The following is a 15,179-nucleotide window of genomic DNA, read 5'->3' on the forward strand; positions in this document are numbered from 1 at the left end:
AGGAAGACCACTGGGTCTGTCCACGGGTCCCTCAGACCCACTGCATGGGAAGAACTTTTTTTTTTTTAAAGACTATTTATTTTATTTGACAGAGAGAGAAAGATCACAAGTAGGCAGAGCAGCAGGCAGAATGAGGGGGAAGCAGGCTCCCCACTGAACAGAAAGGCTGATGTGGGGCTCCATCCCAGGACCCTGAGATCATGACCTGAGCCAAAGGCAAAGGTTTAATCCACTGAGCCACCAGGCGCCCCATGGGAAGAACTTTTATTTTTCATTGTGTAACTTCTCCCTTCTCTTCCCAGTTTGCAACAGAAAATGTTTAAGACAGGCCTCACCCCAGCCAGCCAGGGTGGTTCCCGCTTAGCATCATTCTCTCTCCGCGCTCCCCTCAGTCCCCAGGAGCGCCGTCCCACTGCTGACAGGAAACACTGACAGCCCCTGCTGCGCACCACGTGCTGTCCTACCCCTTTACGGATGCGCGTTCATTTCCTCCCCGACACCCCGGGGACATGGGCTTGTTCTTCAGGACCCGTGGAACATGGGTGTTGAACGAACGTGTTTAATAGTAACCAAAGCTTGTGGAGGCCCATGTCCCTCGTGTGGTGTCTCCTGTCAGAGGAATGTGACTCCTGGGGAGGCAGGGCGCCTTTATACATCTTCAGCTCTCCTGCCGGGGTGTTACAGGTCTGTTCTCGATACCAGAGACGCTTTGATAAACAGGGTGGACCCAGCTCTTGATCCCAGGGCATTTGAACAGCATCAGTGTATGCTTGTTGACTTGAAACTGAACTTTGCTCAGAAGGAGAGGAGTGAAGGGTTGGAGGGGCGCCTCCTCTCGGTGGTGGGAAAGCAGGGCCTGAGACGGTCCTTGAGGCCAGGAGGTGCTCAGAGGAGCCAGGGACTGAGCGGTGCGCTGGGCTCTCGTGGCTCAGGGCCTCTGCCTCTCTGCCGCCCACACATGCACCAGGAAAACCCTGAGAAGCATCCATTTCCTTTGAGCAGCCCCTCAGTCCGGGGCGGGGGAGATACGTCATGGCCTTTCCCGTCTCGCATCCACGCTGCTATGTCAGTCTCCAGAACGTGCTGGGGTCTGGCAGCCCTCGTGATCCAGAGTGCTGGGGGCAGCTGTTCCCGCAGCTCAGGATGACCGGCCAAAGGCGAGGGCTCGAGGCCCTACCCAGCACGGGCTCTCAATGACAAGAGGAAGGCCGTTACTCAGTGGTGACCATCCCCTCTGAGCAATGGCCAGGGTTAGAGCTTCTCACGGGCCCTCGTCCCGCAGCGCTGGCGATCCTTCTGCTAACGGACGCAGCGTGTGGTAGCGCGTGCTTGTTTTCCAACACCTCCAGGTCATAGACATGCCGGAACACAACCCTGGGCAGATGGGCGGAACCATGAGGCTGGGCAAGAGAAGAACCCTGTTCCAGACCAAGAACTCCGTCATGAGTAAGAGCTGCAGCTTCCGGCCCCCCAGCGGCACAGCACGGCTTGTCTGGAAGCCCATCCTGGGCTACTCCTGGGGCTCCGAAGAGCCGGGCTGGCCTTTTGGGTTTCGTTCTTGCTTTCAAGTTCTTTCCCCCTTCCTGCTCACGTTCTTTCAGGATGCGCCAGGATAGCCCAAGAAGCAGTGTGGCTCTGTGTAGTCAGTGGCGGGGGGGCCCGGGGGTCTCGGGGGTGGGTGGCTCCCTGGGAGGAGCCAGGACATGCAGTCTCCTGCAGCCTGGCCTTTCCCTAGGCCGCTCGGGTGAACTAGATTAGACTGCCAGTGTCGGCACTGTCCCCAGGAAGGCAGTTTTGTGCGGCCCAACCTAGATAGGTTTTACTCTGAAGGTACTAATAGGTACTGCAGATTTAGAGAAAGTTGGGGCAGGAAAATCCGGAGGAGAATGATTGCGGTCAGTCTCATTCTCTTGCACCGGGAAAAATTCTTTGTAGAAGTGGGGGCCCCTCGTGTCTCGTTGTTTGAGTCAGTTGAGTAGGTGACCGTGCAGTGCTCCCAGCTCTGTATTCTGTGGACTTGGGGGCCCCCCTCCCCTGGCAGCGTGGGGGCCGCGGCACGCTCTGCTGACCGTGACTTAACTGCACGGCTCCCCACTGTGGGCCAGCTCCCTAGCTCTTCAAGTGTCCTTTTCCGTTCACCTGTTCTGTGTGTCCTGGTGGGTTTTCCAGGGCAGTTTCCAGTGGAAAGTGCTTTGTACTGCAGTAATTGTGTGCTGGGGGGCGGGGCATGGGATGGAAACATCTGTCTCTGTGACGGTCTCCCTGGCATGGTCAGAAAACTCAGAGCCCAGGAACGAGTCTGTGCTATGCTGCTGCTGCCAGTGGCCCTGGTTGGCAGGAGAACCCAGAGCTTGCCCTCAGGGGGGCGGGCCGCGTCGGCACTGGACAGTACACTGGGAAGCAATCAGAATTCTTTGCATCAGTCTGCTTTCTTTTGCCAGGGAAACTCTATGGAGATCCAGATTACCTGGAAGAGAGACACCGCCACAGGTTTGAGGTGAGGAGTTGAGCTCAGTGACCTTTCACCCTGTCTCCTGGTGACTCTGGAACCGCAGCAAGCTGGGAGGTCAGCTGCCTTATTCTTGGCGTGTCCGCAGGTGAATCCAGTCCTAAAGAAGTGTTTGGAGGAGCAGGGCCTGAAGTTCGTTGGCCAGGACGTTGGGGGCGAGAGGATGGAGATCGTGGAGCTGGAGGGTGAGCGCAGGGCATCTGTGGGGGTCCAGGGGGGCGGCTGGGAGCGTTGACCTGGTGGCCGGAGGAAGCATCCCTGCCCTGCTGGGGGTGCTCTTGGGGAACAGGAACCTGGAGCTCTGGGAGCCCTTCTTCCTGCGGGCAGCGCTGCCCTTCTGGCCTTGGTCCTCATTTTCCAGAATGAGGGCTCGCCCTTGGGCTTTGAGCCCTGTTTCTGATCTGGGGAAGCTGGGGAGCAGGGCTGGCCAGGCGGGAACCCTGGAGGAGGCCCCGTCAGCTAGCTGGGTGACAGCTTGCAGGGCAAGGGCATCTCCTCCCCCTAGCTTTGGGGCTGCCTTAACCTGGGTTCTGGTTAAGATGCTATTTTGAGAGAATTTTAGGATTTATGGAAACATGAAACACCTGACAGGGTTTGCTCTTCTTTATTTTATGCATATGACCAAAGTACTGCTTTTTGTTTCTGTTTCAGACCATCCCTTTTTTGTTGGGGTTCAGTACCACCCTGAGTTCCTGTCCAGGCCCATCAAGCCTTCGCCTCCGTACTTTGGCCTCCTGCTGGCCTCCGTGGGGAGGCTCCCGCATTACCTCCAGAAGGGCTGCAGGCTCTCGCCCAGGTGCGGTCACTCCTCTCTAGTCCGTCGGGGAGCCCCCTGGCTCATCGCAGTGGGCATGCGCTCCTCTCTGGGGTCCCCTCGGGCTGCCTGTGTGCCGCCAGGACCTTCCCCAGTGTGGGGGCTGAGCCCTCACTGTAGCACCTGACCCTGGGCTCGTATGTGACAGTGGGGCCCTGGGTCTGTGGGGCGCTGGTGGTCACAGGCCCAGTGTGTCCCTGCCTCGCTGCTGCCTTCCTCTGTGGAGCCAGCTCCTCACTGGGCGCTGGGGGTTAGAGTTCTAGGAGTGAAGTATAAAGCGAACCTATATCCTTTCTAACTGGAAGAAGAAAATCCCTCTAGGGCTCTGTGCTCAGTTCATAAGGCAGGATAGCTTCTCATGTTCCTGCTGTGTGCGGACAAGGGTCCTGTGGTGATGGTGGCTAGGAACACAGAGAAGGAAAATGGGTCTGTGGTGGGAGACCATGTATAAAGCATCCGAATTCCACAGGGACACCTACAGTGACAGGAGTGGAAGCAGCTCCCCGGACTCTGAAATCACCGAACTGAAGTTCCCATCAATAAATCACGACTGATGGGAATGTAAGTGGCATTTCTCGGTTCTAGTATTTTTGTTCGTATGTTTTAATGGCAATTACACTAGCATTGTAAGATAGCAGGGAAGTCTGATGGTGAGGATTTTATGTGCCGGAGTGTGTAAGTGGTAAGGTCAGTGTGGCCCCCAGTGGACAGGGCCCTGAGTTACATCGGTGTCCCCAAGCCTCGGGACCTCCAGTACGGGACGCAGGGGATACCAGCCACGGGGCAGTTGTCTTGTCACCGATTGTGACATTCCGGAGCCAGTCCTACTGCCTCTGGGGGAGCTGGGCTCTCAGACCCTGTTATCTCATGCAGCCATAAACTTGAGATCTTGAAGGTGACCGGTGTGACAAAATGGTCACATTTGCAGAAACGCAGGCTTTCATCAGAAAGTGCTTTAAAACTGACACAATGCACAACTCTTGTGTTGATTGCTGTTTATTCTGGAAATCCCCTAAATTCCAAACAGTTCTCAGGCAAACTTGGAATGTCTTGACAGTAATAATGTTTGTATGTTATGACGCGGCGCAGGGCTGCGGGCGCTGACATAAATGACATTCAGTAGGACTGTGATCACTGAGTGAACTGTATTCACCTCCTGCTAATGCCAGTGTCGAGAGAGAGGGTGGGGGGGGTCCAATCTTTGGGGTCCAAAAGGAGACCCGGGGATGTGGTGTGATCCCATAGGCGGGGGCCCCAGCAGGCTGGTGGGAGATGTGGGTTCCCGTCTGGAGGAGGGCCGTGGCGGTGTGTGGGCACGGATGCCCTCCTCCGTCTCTCCTGTTGCTGCTGGCTGGCTGCCTCCTAGTCTGAGTAAGCGCCCGGAAGAGAAAGCAAACGTTCTCATCGGCCCGGGTAGTTGGTGAAGTCTGAAGTCTCACCCTGCTGGGAGCCCTGTGAGGACGCTGGGTGCACTGACAACAGGGTGGGGGAAGAGGCCTTGTTTGGTCTGGAAAGTGTAGGATTGTGCAGGAGCTACAAAGTTAGCTTCTAATCCTATTCAGGTCCTCTTGCTGGTGTTCCCAGGAAAGTGGCCTCGTTTATGGTCGCAGCCGACTACACACTCACTTGCCTATACCTCCTGTAACTGCTCCGTGTTGTTTGCTTTTCCTAAACAGGCACCTGTGACTCTTCAGGAGAGCCTTCGGACTTTGAGAGTTTACAGCTTTGATTTTACACTCAGCTTTTGACACTTCCTTTAAATTATGTTTTTATTAAGATTATTTTATTATGGGGGAAAGGTATCTGGAAGACTTTGTGACTCACATGTCCCATCCCGTGTGCTGGCCCCTACCCGGTGCCGCCCTGTGTCGACACCCCACGTGGTCCCCGTGGCACCATGCCAGGGAGGGGGGCCTGTGGGCGGGGGTGGGGGATGCACACGCCGGGGGAGCGCCTGTCGGTCATCTCCAACTACCTCCTGTCATCGTGGATTCAAGCGTGCAGCCCATCGCTCCTCCTGGAGGACATGTGCCCCATGGACCACATGCGAGGAGGGGTCGTGTTAGTGAGTGCCGGCGACGCTTGGTGCTGGGAACCCGAGGGCACTGCCTGCCACCAGGAGTGGTGAGACCAGCAGCAGCCTCAGCACGGGGGTCCACTCCCCAGGGCCCCTCGCTGCCCACAGGCGGTGGGGATGTGGTGGCCAAAGGGAATGGTTCTTTTGGTGTCCGTGAATGGTGACTATTCTGTCCCTTTGCGGTGTGGTTTCAGAATGCCTGTCTTCAGCCACGCGTCCCTCCCCGGGCTGGGAAGTACTCCTTGTATCAAGGGGTTGCTTTAAAAAAAAAAGAACAAAGAATCTTTTGGGGAAACTGCCTCTCGAAGCCTCTGCTATACAGACCGCTTTGCTCGAGGCCAGTGTGTCCTTCTAGAATGGTGTTACTGCAGTTGAAATGCAACCTGAAAAGCTATTTTCTTACCGTGGTGTCACCGCAGGCACTGCCCTGGACCTGCTCTCCTCTGGCCGAGACTCCGTGTATCCTCTAACTTAAGAAATAAATAACGCAGAACGAGATATGCTCTGTGTGTCATGCTCTTGATGTCGCAGCCGGGTGGGCAATATCCGTGTGGTCCGGGACGTGCCTGCGTCACCTCAGTGGCCAGCACCCGGCTGTCCTTGGTGGGACAGCCTTAAGTGCATGAGCTGATCGTCTGCACAGAACCTGAGAGGAGCCTTTCTTTTTTGTGGGAAACCAGAATTTCCCCCTGGATGCTTCAAATTCAGATTCCCAACATATACAGATGCAAAGAAGCATGGGGGCTGCTTGGTCTTGGGAGGTGGGGGGGCGGCGCGTGTTATTCACGGGGGTCCCTCCCTCTGCTGGCCATGGATGTGGCCCCTCAGACATGTGACCCAGGAGTGGCAGACCAACCGCTGTCAACCAGCAGGACCACTTTCTCCACTGCTGGTCCTCTCATCTCCCAGCCTTGTGTGTCGAGGGGTCCACGGCAGCATCCCGAGGGCTTTCTCCCCAGAGTGAGGGGCCCATTGCTGCCGTGGACACCCACCCTCCGGCTGCCAAGCTCGCCTCCTCGTGAGCCAGCTCCGTTCAGTCCAAGGTGGAGGCTCAGGCTGGGTTGTCTGTCCATGGTCAACTGCCTTTCCTCATGGACATTTGAGAAACCAGGGAGGGGAGAAAAATGTTTCTTTCTCAGCATTTAGCCCAGCTTCCTTGTGAGGGGGATCCGGAGAAGAAGTGGGCTTCCCTGTGTGCCCGTGCTCGTGGCTCAAGGCCGCCATCCGCACTGGGGCCCAGAAGCTGGGGTGCCCGCCCTGACCCAGCAAGAACGAGCGAGCCCCCTTTGTCTCTGCTTCTCATGGACTGAAGTAAAATGGGTCCCTCGCAGGCCTCTTCATGCCTGTCTTGCTACCTGGAATGCGGCTAATGGGGTGGGTTCTAACGACTGTTCCTGGCTGGTCACACAGTCTGAATCGTTTCTGTATGAGCCATCCCCAAACTGCGGGCACTGAGGAGGGGGACAGCAGTGCTCTCTACAACAGTGAGGACTTGGTTGTGTGTGGGATGGTTTGCGGATGCCCCGTGGCCTCAGCTGACCTGTTGCTCAGTGCTGGCCACTTGGATGACCTTGTGGAGAAGGGACCCTGCTGGCTCTCCTGGGCTGGTGGAGCCTGAGCGGCCCTGCCCCCACAGGGCTGTGGCAGGGGGCCTGGAGCCCTTCAAGCCAGCTGGTCCGGGCCAGGCTTAGCAGCCTGGAGCAGCTCAGCAACACGGCTGCTCTTTGTCGCCATCAGCTGTGTCCCAGGAAGGGCACTTCCGAGGACTATACTGCCCAGACCAGCGTCTGGCCTGTGCTGGGCACATGGAAATTGCCCACAATTGGCCCCCCTCTGACCTCCTCAGCAACACATCCTCTGTGCGGTTCTCACGGAGCCTCTGAAAACTTGGTTCGGGCCCTATGTTTGGGTGACTGAGGAGCCCAGTGGACGAGGAGCAGGACTTTGGTAGGTAGCGTGTCATGAGACAGGCTGCCCTGATTAGCTTGTGGGTAAGTGGGATGAGCAAGTCGCGGAGCAGCTGAGACACACAGGTGGGGTCTCTTGGCTGACGAACCAGGGGCTGTGGGGCTGGAGCTGCTCCATCTACTCCATGGATATGGCCAAGGACCTCTAGACCAACGAGGGAGAGTAGGTCTGCGCAGGTGTGTTGTGGACCCTCCAGGGAAAAGCCCCATTTGACCAGGTTCCATGGTTTTCTAGTGGCTCAGACCTGAAGCTGAGTGTCCCTGCTTGTTTCTCTAGCAGTTAGCTGTTGGGTATCTATGACCTGCCAGTCATGTTTTAGGTTCTGAATGTCAGCAATGAGCAAAATAGACCCAAATCCCTACCCCTGGAAGGGTGCATTCTACTGCGGGGAGGGGACAGCAAGGAAAGCTATGGAGTGTGGCAAGGCTGGAAGCAGGAAATTAGGGGAGGGAGGTGTTATGTGCAGTAGGGCGGGTAGAGAACTGACTATCCCCTCCACACAGAGGTGGAGCCCAGAAGAAACCATCCTGCAGCTCTGGGGGAGCCGCCTTCCAGGTAGGGAAGCAACCAGTGCAAAGGCCCTGCAGCAGGTGTGTCCAGGAGACAAAGGGTCACTATAGCGGGGCACACCCACTCAAGGGGCAGAAGGGGCTGAGGTCAGATGGGCCAGGTTGTGCAGAACTGTGTAGGCTGCTGTTTGGAATTTGCCACTGATGAAATGGGGAGCTCTTGCAGGGCTTTGAGCCCAGCATGGCATGATCAGACACTGGCTCGAGTGTGTCTGTTTCTGCTGGTAGAGGTGAGGGGAATGGCCAGAGTAGAAGTCCTCACCAGTGGCTGCAGGGTGCTTGGGCTGGAGGTCACACCCTGTGCAGGTGCTGGTGGGTGCTGGGGAGACATGGTGTCAGGGTGATGATGTCCATTTCACTGTCCATTTCCTGTCCATTTCACTGTCTCCTAGACAAAGAACTGAACAAAAAGGTAGCAGTTTGCCCCCAAGGGACCTGGTCTTTAAGGCCGAACTAGAACAGATTGCAACTGTCTGGGCCCCACAGCTCTGGGTGGGAGGAACCTCTGGCTGGCTCAGCCTCCTGTACAGAAAGATGGGCTGGGCATGGGACTCAGGACTCAACTGCATCCAGCTGGCTGACCGAGAGGCCTAGAAAGAACACTCCTTGCCCCAGGTGCATGTAATTTATTGACAATCATAAATTCCCGCAAGCCCAGGGTGGGTTTTGCAGAGTGGTGGCCTGTCTGCCCCATAGCCACAGTGACCTGAGTGTGTCTGGCCATCTGCAGAAGCGCTTTCCCAAGAGAACACATTCCTCTCTGGCCTGTCTCGCTGCTGGGTCAGAGACCCCAGCCTGGGCAAAATGTGCATCTGAGGAAGTAGGGCAGTCCTGACAGCTCGGCCCTAGGAGGGCTCTGGCCGAGCTTTTACCAGTTCTTTCTGGAAGTAAGGTTCCTGGGGGATCAGGCTAAGAGCCGTTTCTCAGCTCCATAGACCGGGGCCTGCTCGGGATCGAAGCCCGCACACTAGCAGTTGTTGAAGAAGCGAGGACGGATGTGCTGCTCGCATCTGCCTCCTCCTAGCAGCCCACACTGCTCTGAAGGGACACCTTGGGCTCAAAAAGAGGCAGGTCCCGTGTTTGCCGGGTGGAGCCAGCCCTCAGGCCTGCGCACTCACCGGGTGCTCACAGGACGCAGCAGGTGCAGGAGACCGGCGTGCGCTGCTGCAGCTGCTGCTGGAGCTGCTCCTTCTCCGACGTCAGCGCCTTCAGTCTCTGCTCCAGCTTGCTCAGCTCGGCCGCCCACTTCTGCGGGGGCCACAGAGGCAGAGGTCCACGCTGGGGCCGCCTGGGGCCGCGCCCCTCTGCCCGGAGTCACGCCCCCTCCCCCTGGGGTCCAATCCACCGAGAAGAACTAGACGCAGGATGGCCTGGGGAAAGGGGGCTACTCGAGGCCAATGGGAGCCAGGCCCCCGGCTGTGTGGCCACCCCTGACAAGTCAGTCAGCTCCGGGTCTTGAGGGAAGCCGACTGACCTGAGGCCCGCCTGCATCCCAGAGCCCAGGCTGACCCATCCTCTGCCGCCTCTTCGAGTTCCGGGTCAGACCCGGGTTGGCCGCTGCCTCTCTGGAGGAGGCTTTTTCTTGGGACCGTGTCTAGCGCTAACCGCCTCCGCATCGTAAGGGGCTCCCCTCAAAGTCTTCAACCTTCTCCATACAGTCTTCTCCCAGTCCCCCAGCTGCGTGGGGGTGGGGGCGGACACACAGCCGCGGGGGTGTTCTCGCCGGTGATGGAGTACAGCGGGGGGGGGGGGGGGCGTGGTGGGGTGGGGAGCTGATGGCATGCCCCCGACCGCGCAGTGAGTGGCCCCCGCCCCGGGCACTCACCTGCCTGCACCACTCCTGGATGGCGTGGCCAGACAGCGGGCCCTGGATGCTCCCGTCCCGCCGCAGGAACACCTCCCCCTGGTCGGTCTCATAGAGCTGCGGCTCCGCCTGGGCCTTGGGGGCGTGCACGCTCAGGCGGATCACCTTGGTAAGGGCGACAGCGGCTCTGGCAGGCACCATGGCCCCCACATCCCAAGTCACTCACTCCAGGGGGCAGCCTGGCGAGGGGGCTTCCCGCCTCTCCTCGGAGAGCTCCCCCCAGTGCCCCTACCCCCGCCCCCCCATCCCTGCTCGGCTGAGGAGCGGCTGGCCGTCCCTCGCTGAGCGCCGGGGACCAGACAGATCCGAGACCGTCTGGGCGGCGGCTCACCTTGAGGGGCGTGCTGCCGGCCGAGGCGCTGACCACGGGGATGAAGGAGAGCGTGTAGGCGTCGGGGAAGACCTGGGGCTGGAAGCCCTGCAGGATGGAGTCCACTAGCAGGCGCACGCGGTCCTCGTCGCGGTGGCCGCAGCGGACGCCCTGCACCAGGCCGCTGTCCTCGACGCCCACGAACAGGCTGCCGCCCTCGCTGTTGAGGAAGGCGCACACGTAGCGCCGCAGGTGGTGCTTGAAGGCCAGGCTCAGGTACTCGCCGCCCCCGCGCTTGAACTCCACGCTGCGCGTCTCATTGCCCAGGAAGGCGCCCTGGAAGAGGCGCTCCTGACCCTCGATCTCCTGGCGCACGATGGCGCTGTCGGAGCGCGTGCCGTGGGGCTGGCCCCGGGACCCCTTCCGGGCCCGCGTTGGGGTGCTGTGGGCGGGGCTGGGGTAGGAGCGGGGACTTGGGCCGCTGTCCTCCTCCTGCCGGGACGGGGACCGAGAGTCAGAAGCCCTGAGCCTGGCATGGAGAGGGACAGGACACCTCCTTCCGCCTGGGGCCCACACACTCAGGCACCCCGATGCCCCGCCCAGGGGAGGGGCCTAATTCTGCCCATAGTCCTGGGCCAGTGCGGTAAACCCGCCGAGCCAAGGGCTTTCAACCGCCACTGCTCCCTCCTGCCCGGTGGTGGGAAGCATGGCGGGTCTGACTTCGCTCTCCTTCCCCGAGCTGGGAGCTGGAGCTGCTGTGGCCAATGTCTTCCCTTTTAGTTACAGACAGGCCTCTGAGTCCCGGGGCCAGCTCACAAGAGGTATCTCAGCACCTGAGGTTGCCCGTGACAGGTCTCTGAATCATGAGGCGTTATTCCAGAAACCCATGCCATTCCTGGTCTCCCTGAAACGCCTGCCTGTCGCTTTCTAGACCACTGACAAGTCCTCCTGAATCTCAGCCCTCTTCCAGCCCTCCTGAGACCCCTTCCATGGCTTCTGCTCTGTTGCTGGGCTTTGCGCATGAGCAGACTCGGGGCCATGGGGTCCTCATCTGCCTCCCCATCTCCAGGCTCCTCCCATCCCATCCACACTCCTCGCTGACCCTGGAGACAGGATGACTCGCACTCCCCCCTTTACTGGGCTTTCTGCGGCTGTCCCAGGCTCCTTGCTGCCTCCCCGTCTCCAGCAGTGGCTTCTGCAGCTGGGGGCACTGTGGGGGCTGGGGGTGCCATGGGGGCTGAGGCACAGTGGCGAGGGGCCCATCCCTAAGAGCCCCATGCCTCCCAGAGAAGACAGTTTATCAGAAACATGAGGAAATCGTCACACAAACATGAAGTCAGGCTCACAGGTCTCTAAATGTCAGTCACAGAGCTGCTCAGTTCTGCAACAATTTAAACACCACAGAGTTTTCATCCCAAAAGAAAAGGAAAACCAAGACCACCTGTCTCACCGAGGGCCCAACCATAGCCGCAGTGAGTTGGTGCTCTCTCCCATCCCCCAGGGAGGCCACCACACTGCCCCCCACCCCCGCACAATACCCTCCCTGCTCTGCTTTGGTCTTGCGGCCCTTGGGGGCCTGGACCCTGCCCTCTGGCCCAGCTTTTTTCCTTAGCTCCTCAGCAGCCTTCAGCTGGAACTCCAGGGGCCCCAAATGGCTTGACCTTCTGCAGATGGCCCATCATCCCCCTCACCATGTCCCCCTGCCTAGAACATCCTTCCACTCCCTAAATCCCAGCTGGGATTTCAGCTCTTCTGTGCGGTTGTCCCTGCAGCCCACAGCTTAGTGACTGGCTGTGCCTGGCTCTGCCCAGAGAGCAGGACCCCCCAAGGGCAGGGCCAAGCCTTTGCTCTCCACTTTGCTGCCTGGCCCGGAGTGGACACTGATGTTGTCAACTGCAGGAATGAGGGGGGCCAAGGAGGAAAGGCCCCGGCTGGCCCAGACCCGGAGGATGGGATTCAGAAGGACCCAGGGAGGAGGCCCCACACTTTGGCCTTTCTTCCTGAGCTTCCAGGCTGCAGGCAAACCATAAGCGGCAGCTGCTTCTGGCAGTGAGCGGACAGCAGTCAGCAGCTGCCGGCCAGTCTGCCCATCTGTTCCGGAGCCCTCAGACACACACCTCTGCCCCTGTCCTGCACCCCCAGCACAGGCCATCCTGGCCCAGGCTTATCCCGCTCCCGCTCCCCGAGGCTCTGGGGCTCACTGGCCGGGGTGCTCCGGGCCAGTCTCACTTACCTCCTTGCCGCTCGAGGGCCCTGGGCCCTCACCCAGCACCAGCTCCTTCCCGCGGGCCACCAGCTCCTTGGGGATCTGGTGCTCCTCCAGGGCCGCTTGCAGGCGCCAGGGGAGGGCGGCCAGAGTGGCCTCATGGGCCATCACCTGCACCAGCGCGTAGGCCTTCCGTGGGCGCCTCACCACCTCGATGTGCTCGCGTGCCACCGGCAGCTCCAGCCGCTCCAGCGTGTCCCGAAGCAGGCAGGCAAGCACGGGCACCGAGAACTGGGGGTTCAGGTGGTCCACGTAGAGAATGTGCGCGCTGGGGGTGGTCTCAGGGGCTGAGTCCTCGGGTGGGCTCTCTTGCGGGGGCTGCTTGCCTGGGGGCTCCATGGGGGGCTCCATGAGGGGCTCTTGCACCTGGGTTTGTCGGGATCTCTTCCTGGGGGTCTCTGGAGAGGTCTCCCTCAGAAGGGATTCTGGGAGTTCTCACGGCTGGCTGTTCCTCCCGGGGCCTCCCAGGGGGCTCAGGGGGTGCTGAGGCTTCTGGGAGGTTCACAGATGGGCAGGGGCTGGGCAGGGCCAGAGAGAGGGAGGGAGAGTAGAGGGCCAGCCGAAGGCGCCTGCCACCAACCCAAGGCCTAGGACAGGGAAGAGGGGAGTCAGTGCTGAGGTGGACAACAGAGCCTGGGGGCCTGCCCCTCCATTCCACAGAAGAGAAGATCGAGGGGAATGTGTCTCAAGAGGGGAAGAGGGGCCCAGGACTCAGGTCTGAGGGCCCTGCCACTTCCCTTTCTGGGCCTCAGGCCTCCTGTCATCCCCCCTGACCAGTCCACAGGTGGGAGGAAACGTTTTGGATTTCCTGTCCATCGGAGATGACTGCTGCCTCCAGGCCCCAGGGAAGCCTTTTTTAGGGATCTTTGGTGAGGAAGGTGTCACCCAGGGCTCTTAGGACTGGCAGCGGCCACTCTGCTGCTGCTTCTCACCCTGTCCGAGCTGGTGCAAGCCTAGCGGAGGCTTTGAACCAGGCAGGGCTGGGTCGGAGAGTTTTAGAACAGAGGCCCCCTGACAGATGAAGGCTTCGGCCCCTCCCCCAGAAAAATGGCCTTCGCACGTCTACAGCTAATTTGAGGAGGCTCATGGTCTGGTCTAGACAGAGTCCAGAGAGCAGAAGTGAGGAAGTGCCAAGCCAGGGCCCTTTAGTACGCCCACTTCCACCGGGGCCTCATGCCTGACTGTGTGCCCTTGGCAACCAGCGGCCCCTCCACTCACCCCCACACACCCGGCCTCCGCTCTGTGGGGCAGTGACCACCAGCCTGCATCTTTTCAGATTGGCTCCTTGAGATAGTCAGGGCCTGGGGACCAGCGCGGCCGGGGTGGGGGCCTTCCGGACAAGCAGGAACAGGAGGAAAAGGGAGGCCTGTGACCCTCATATCCTGATGGTTGCTGAGGGAGCGTGGGAGATGCCAGCCCTCAGCTCCCATGGACCCCTGACCCTTGACCAGCAGCTCCCTGGAAGAGGGGGGTGGGGGGTGTCCCCTGGGGGCCAGGAGGGGAACCAAAGCTGCAGGAGAAGTGGGCGGGGCCTGTGCAACCACCTCTGTGATCTCATGGGAGTCAACAATGCCTTCGTGGCTGGGTTGAGGCCCAGGGCTGGGAAGTCAATCCTATTCCTATTCCTACCCCAAGGTAGAGAGGCACACTACAGCTTGGCTGTGTGGCTCCCTCTGGGCTGCTCCGGAGTCCAGGGGCCAAGGACACACTTCCTCCTTCTGTAATGTCTTTCCTGGCCCCCGTGGCCACACAAGGCCTCTGGTGCCACAAATCCCCGCCTTCCCCTTCGGTCACCAAACCCAGGCTCCACTGAGCACTGACAGCCCGGACACTCCCAGGATGAATGTGAGCACACATGGCTGGACTCGGGGCTGCCCCAGGCAGCAGGCCTGGCTCTGTACCCACCACAGAAGTTGCTGGCCAGAGCTCAGTCAAAAGCTGCCATCCCTTTTCAAGGACAGGGCTGTTGCCTGCTGTTTAACAGGGACGGGGACATGGGTGATACACAGCCTTTGTTAACACAGAAATCCTTTCTTGGGTGGGGGAGGGGGCTTGGAGAAATGCTTTCCTTAGGCAGATGCGGGGGGAGCTTGGGTCCTTCTGGAAGTCCTGAGGCGGGGAGGGAGGAGGGAGGGCAGAGGCAGATGCTTCAGGCTGGGGAAGCTGCTGGGCCGTGGGGGCTGCCCCCTCCTCTGGGCAGCCAACCTGCAGAGGCCAAGGGAGTTTTGTTGCCCTGAGGGACGAGGCAGAGAGAGCCTGGACTGGGGTGTGCAGCTCTGGGAGAGGCAGTGAGGAGGAGGAGGGCTGCGAGCTCCCCATGCATTCCCCCCGCCCCTCTTCAGGCCGCTCAGCCCCGGCCATCTCGGGCCGCTCTCAGGACTACCCCAAGGCGAAGGCTGTAGCTGCCCAAGAAAACAGCTGGAGTGCAACTGGGCTGAGTTGCCCCGAAATGGCCGGTCAGGAGAGGGGCCCTGACAGACCAGGCATGTAAGCACCCCCAGAGAACAGGACTCCCTTCTTGAGGCCTTGCTGTCCGGCTGCCTTGTGCACCAGGCTTTCCACGCTGATCTGACCGCCCACACTCCTCCCACTCCTATTGGGGGTGTCCTCAACCACCCGAACTGCATGTGTCCCTGGGACCTGTAACCAGCACATGTTGAAATGCACGTTAGTTCCCCTTCCTTCTGTGGGGAGGGGTGGAAATGGTCTCTGGAAGGCACCAAATACGTTTACACAATAATATTTCAAATACTGAAGCGTACTGCAGTGTAACTGGGTTATTTAGGGCATTGGGCTTTCTAA

General features: G+C 59.7%; 2 protein-coding genes across 5 annotated transcripts in view; one reads left to right on the forward strand and one right to left on the reverse strand.

Annotated features, from left to right (window-relative positions):
• CTPS1 (CTP synthase 1) overlaps positions 1 to 5,898 on the forward strand; it is a 30,826-nt gene extending 24,928 nt beyond the window's left edge. For both annotated transcript variants that reach the window (XM_082688002.1, XM_082688001.1), the window contains exons 14-19: positions 1,350 to 1,446; positions 2,442 to 2,497; positions 2,598 to 2,694; positions 3,161 to 3,305; positions 3,793 to 3,884; positions 5,000 to 5,898. In XM_082688002.1, the coding sequence (XP_082544128.1) occupies positions 1,350 to 1,446; positions 2,442 to 2,497; positions 2,598 to 2,694; positions 3,161 to 3,305; positions 3,793 to 3,877 (480 nt within the window). In that variant the 3' untranslated portion in view covers positions 3,878 to 3,884; positions 5,000 to 5,898. The remainder of the gene's footprint in view (positions 1 to 1,349; positions 1,447 to 2,441; positions 2,498 to 2,597; positions 2,695 to 3,160; positions 3,306 to 3,792; positions 3,885 to 4,999) is intronic.
• Positions 5,079 to 13,082, reverse strand: SLFNL1 (schlafen like 1). Of its 3 annotated transcripts, XR_014299877.1 has the most exons (7): positions 12,345 to 13,082; positions 10,133 to 10,603; positions 9,763 to 9,906; positions 9,056 to 9,185; positions 8,200 to 8,337; positions 5,804 to 5,966; positions 5,079 to 5,658 (listed from the first exon to the last, which is right to left on the reverse strand). XR_014299877.1 is itself a non-coding variant. In XM_082688003.1 (5 exons), the coding sequence occupies exons 1-4, from the start codon at positions 12,726 to 12,728 to the stop codon at positions 9,063 to 9,065; spliced, it is 1,122 nt and encodes a 373-aa protein (XP_082544129.1). In that variant the 5' UTR covers positions 12,729 to 13,082; the 3' UTR covers positions 5,569 to 5,658; positions 9,056 to 9,062. The 3 variants fall into 3 exon arrangements, 2 of the variants coding, with proteins under 2 accessions (XP_082544129.1, XP_082544130.1); XM_082688003.1 differs by lacking the exons at positions 5,804 to 5,966; positions 8,200 to 8,337 and having other exon boundaries at positions 5,569 to 5,658; XM_082688004.1 differs by lacking the exons at positions 5,079 to 5,658; positions 8,200 to 8,337 and having other exon boundaries at positions 5,885 to 5,966.
• Between the last annotated feature and the right edge of the window lie 2,097 nt (positions 13,083 to 15,179).

Source organism: Mustela nivalis (assembly GCF_964662115.1).
Source record: "Mustela nivalis genome assembly, chromosome: 10".
In the NCBI taxonomy this organism is placed as follows: domain Eukaryota; kingdom Metazoa; phylum Chordata; class Mammalia; order Carnivora; family Mustelidae; genus Mustela; species Mustela nivalis.

Excerpts from the sequence above, each read along its gene's own strand:
- SLFNL1 (XM_082688003.1), bottom strand. The coding sequence starts at position 12,728 with ATGGAGCCCCCCATGGAGCCCCCAGGCAAGCAGCCCCCGCAAGAGAGC. Across the intron at positions 10,604-12,344 it reads GGCCCTCGAGCGGCAAGGAG|GAGGAGGACAGCGGCCCAAG; the intron begins GTAAGTGAGACT and ends CCGTCCCGGCAG. Across the intron at positions 9,186-9,762 it reads TCCAGGAGTGGTGCAGGCAG|AAGTGGGCGGCCGAGCTGAG; the intron begins GTGAGTGCCCGG and ends TGGCCCCCGCAG.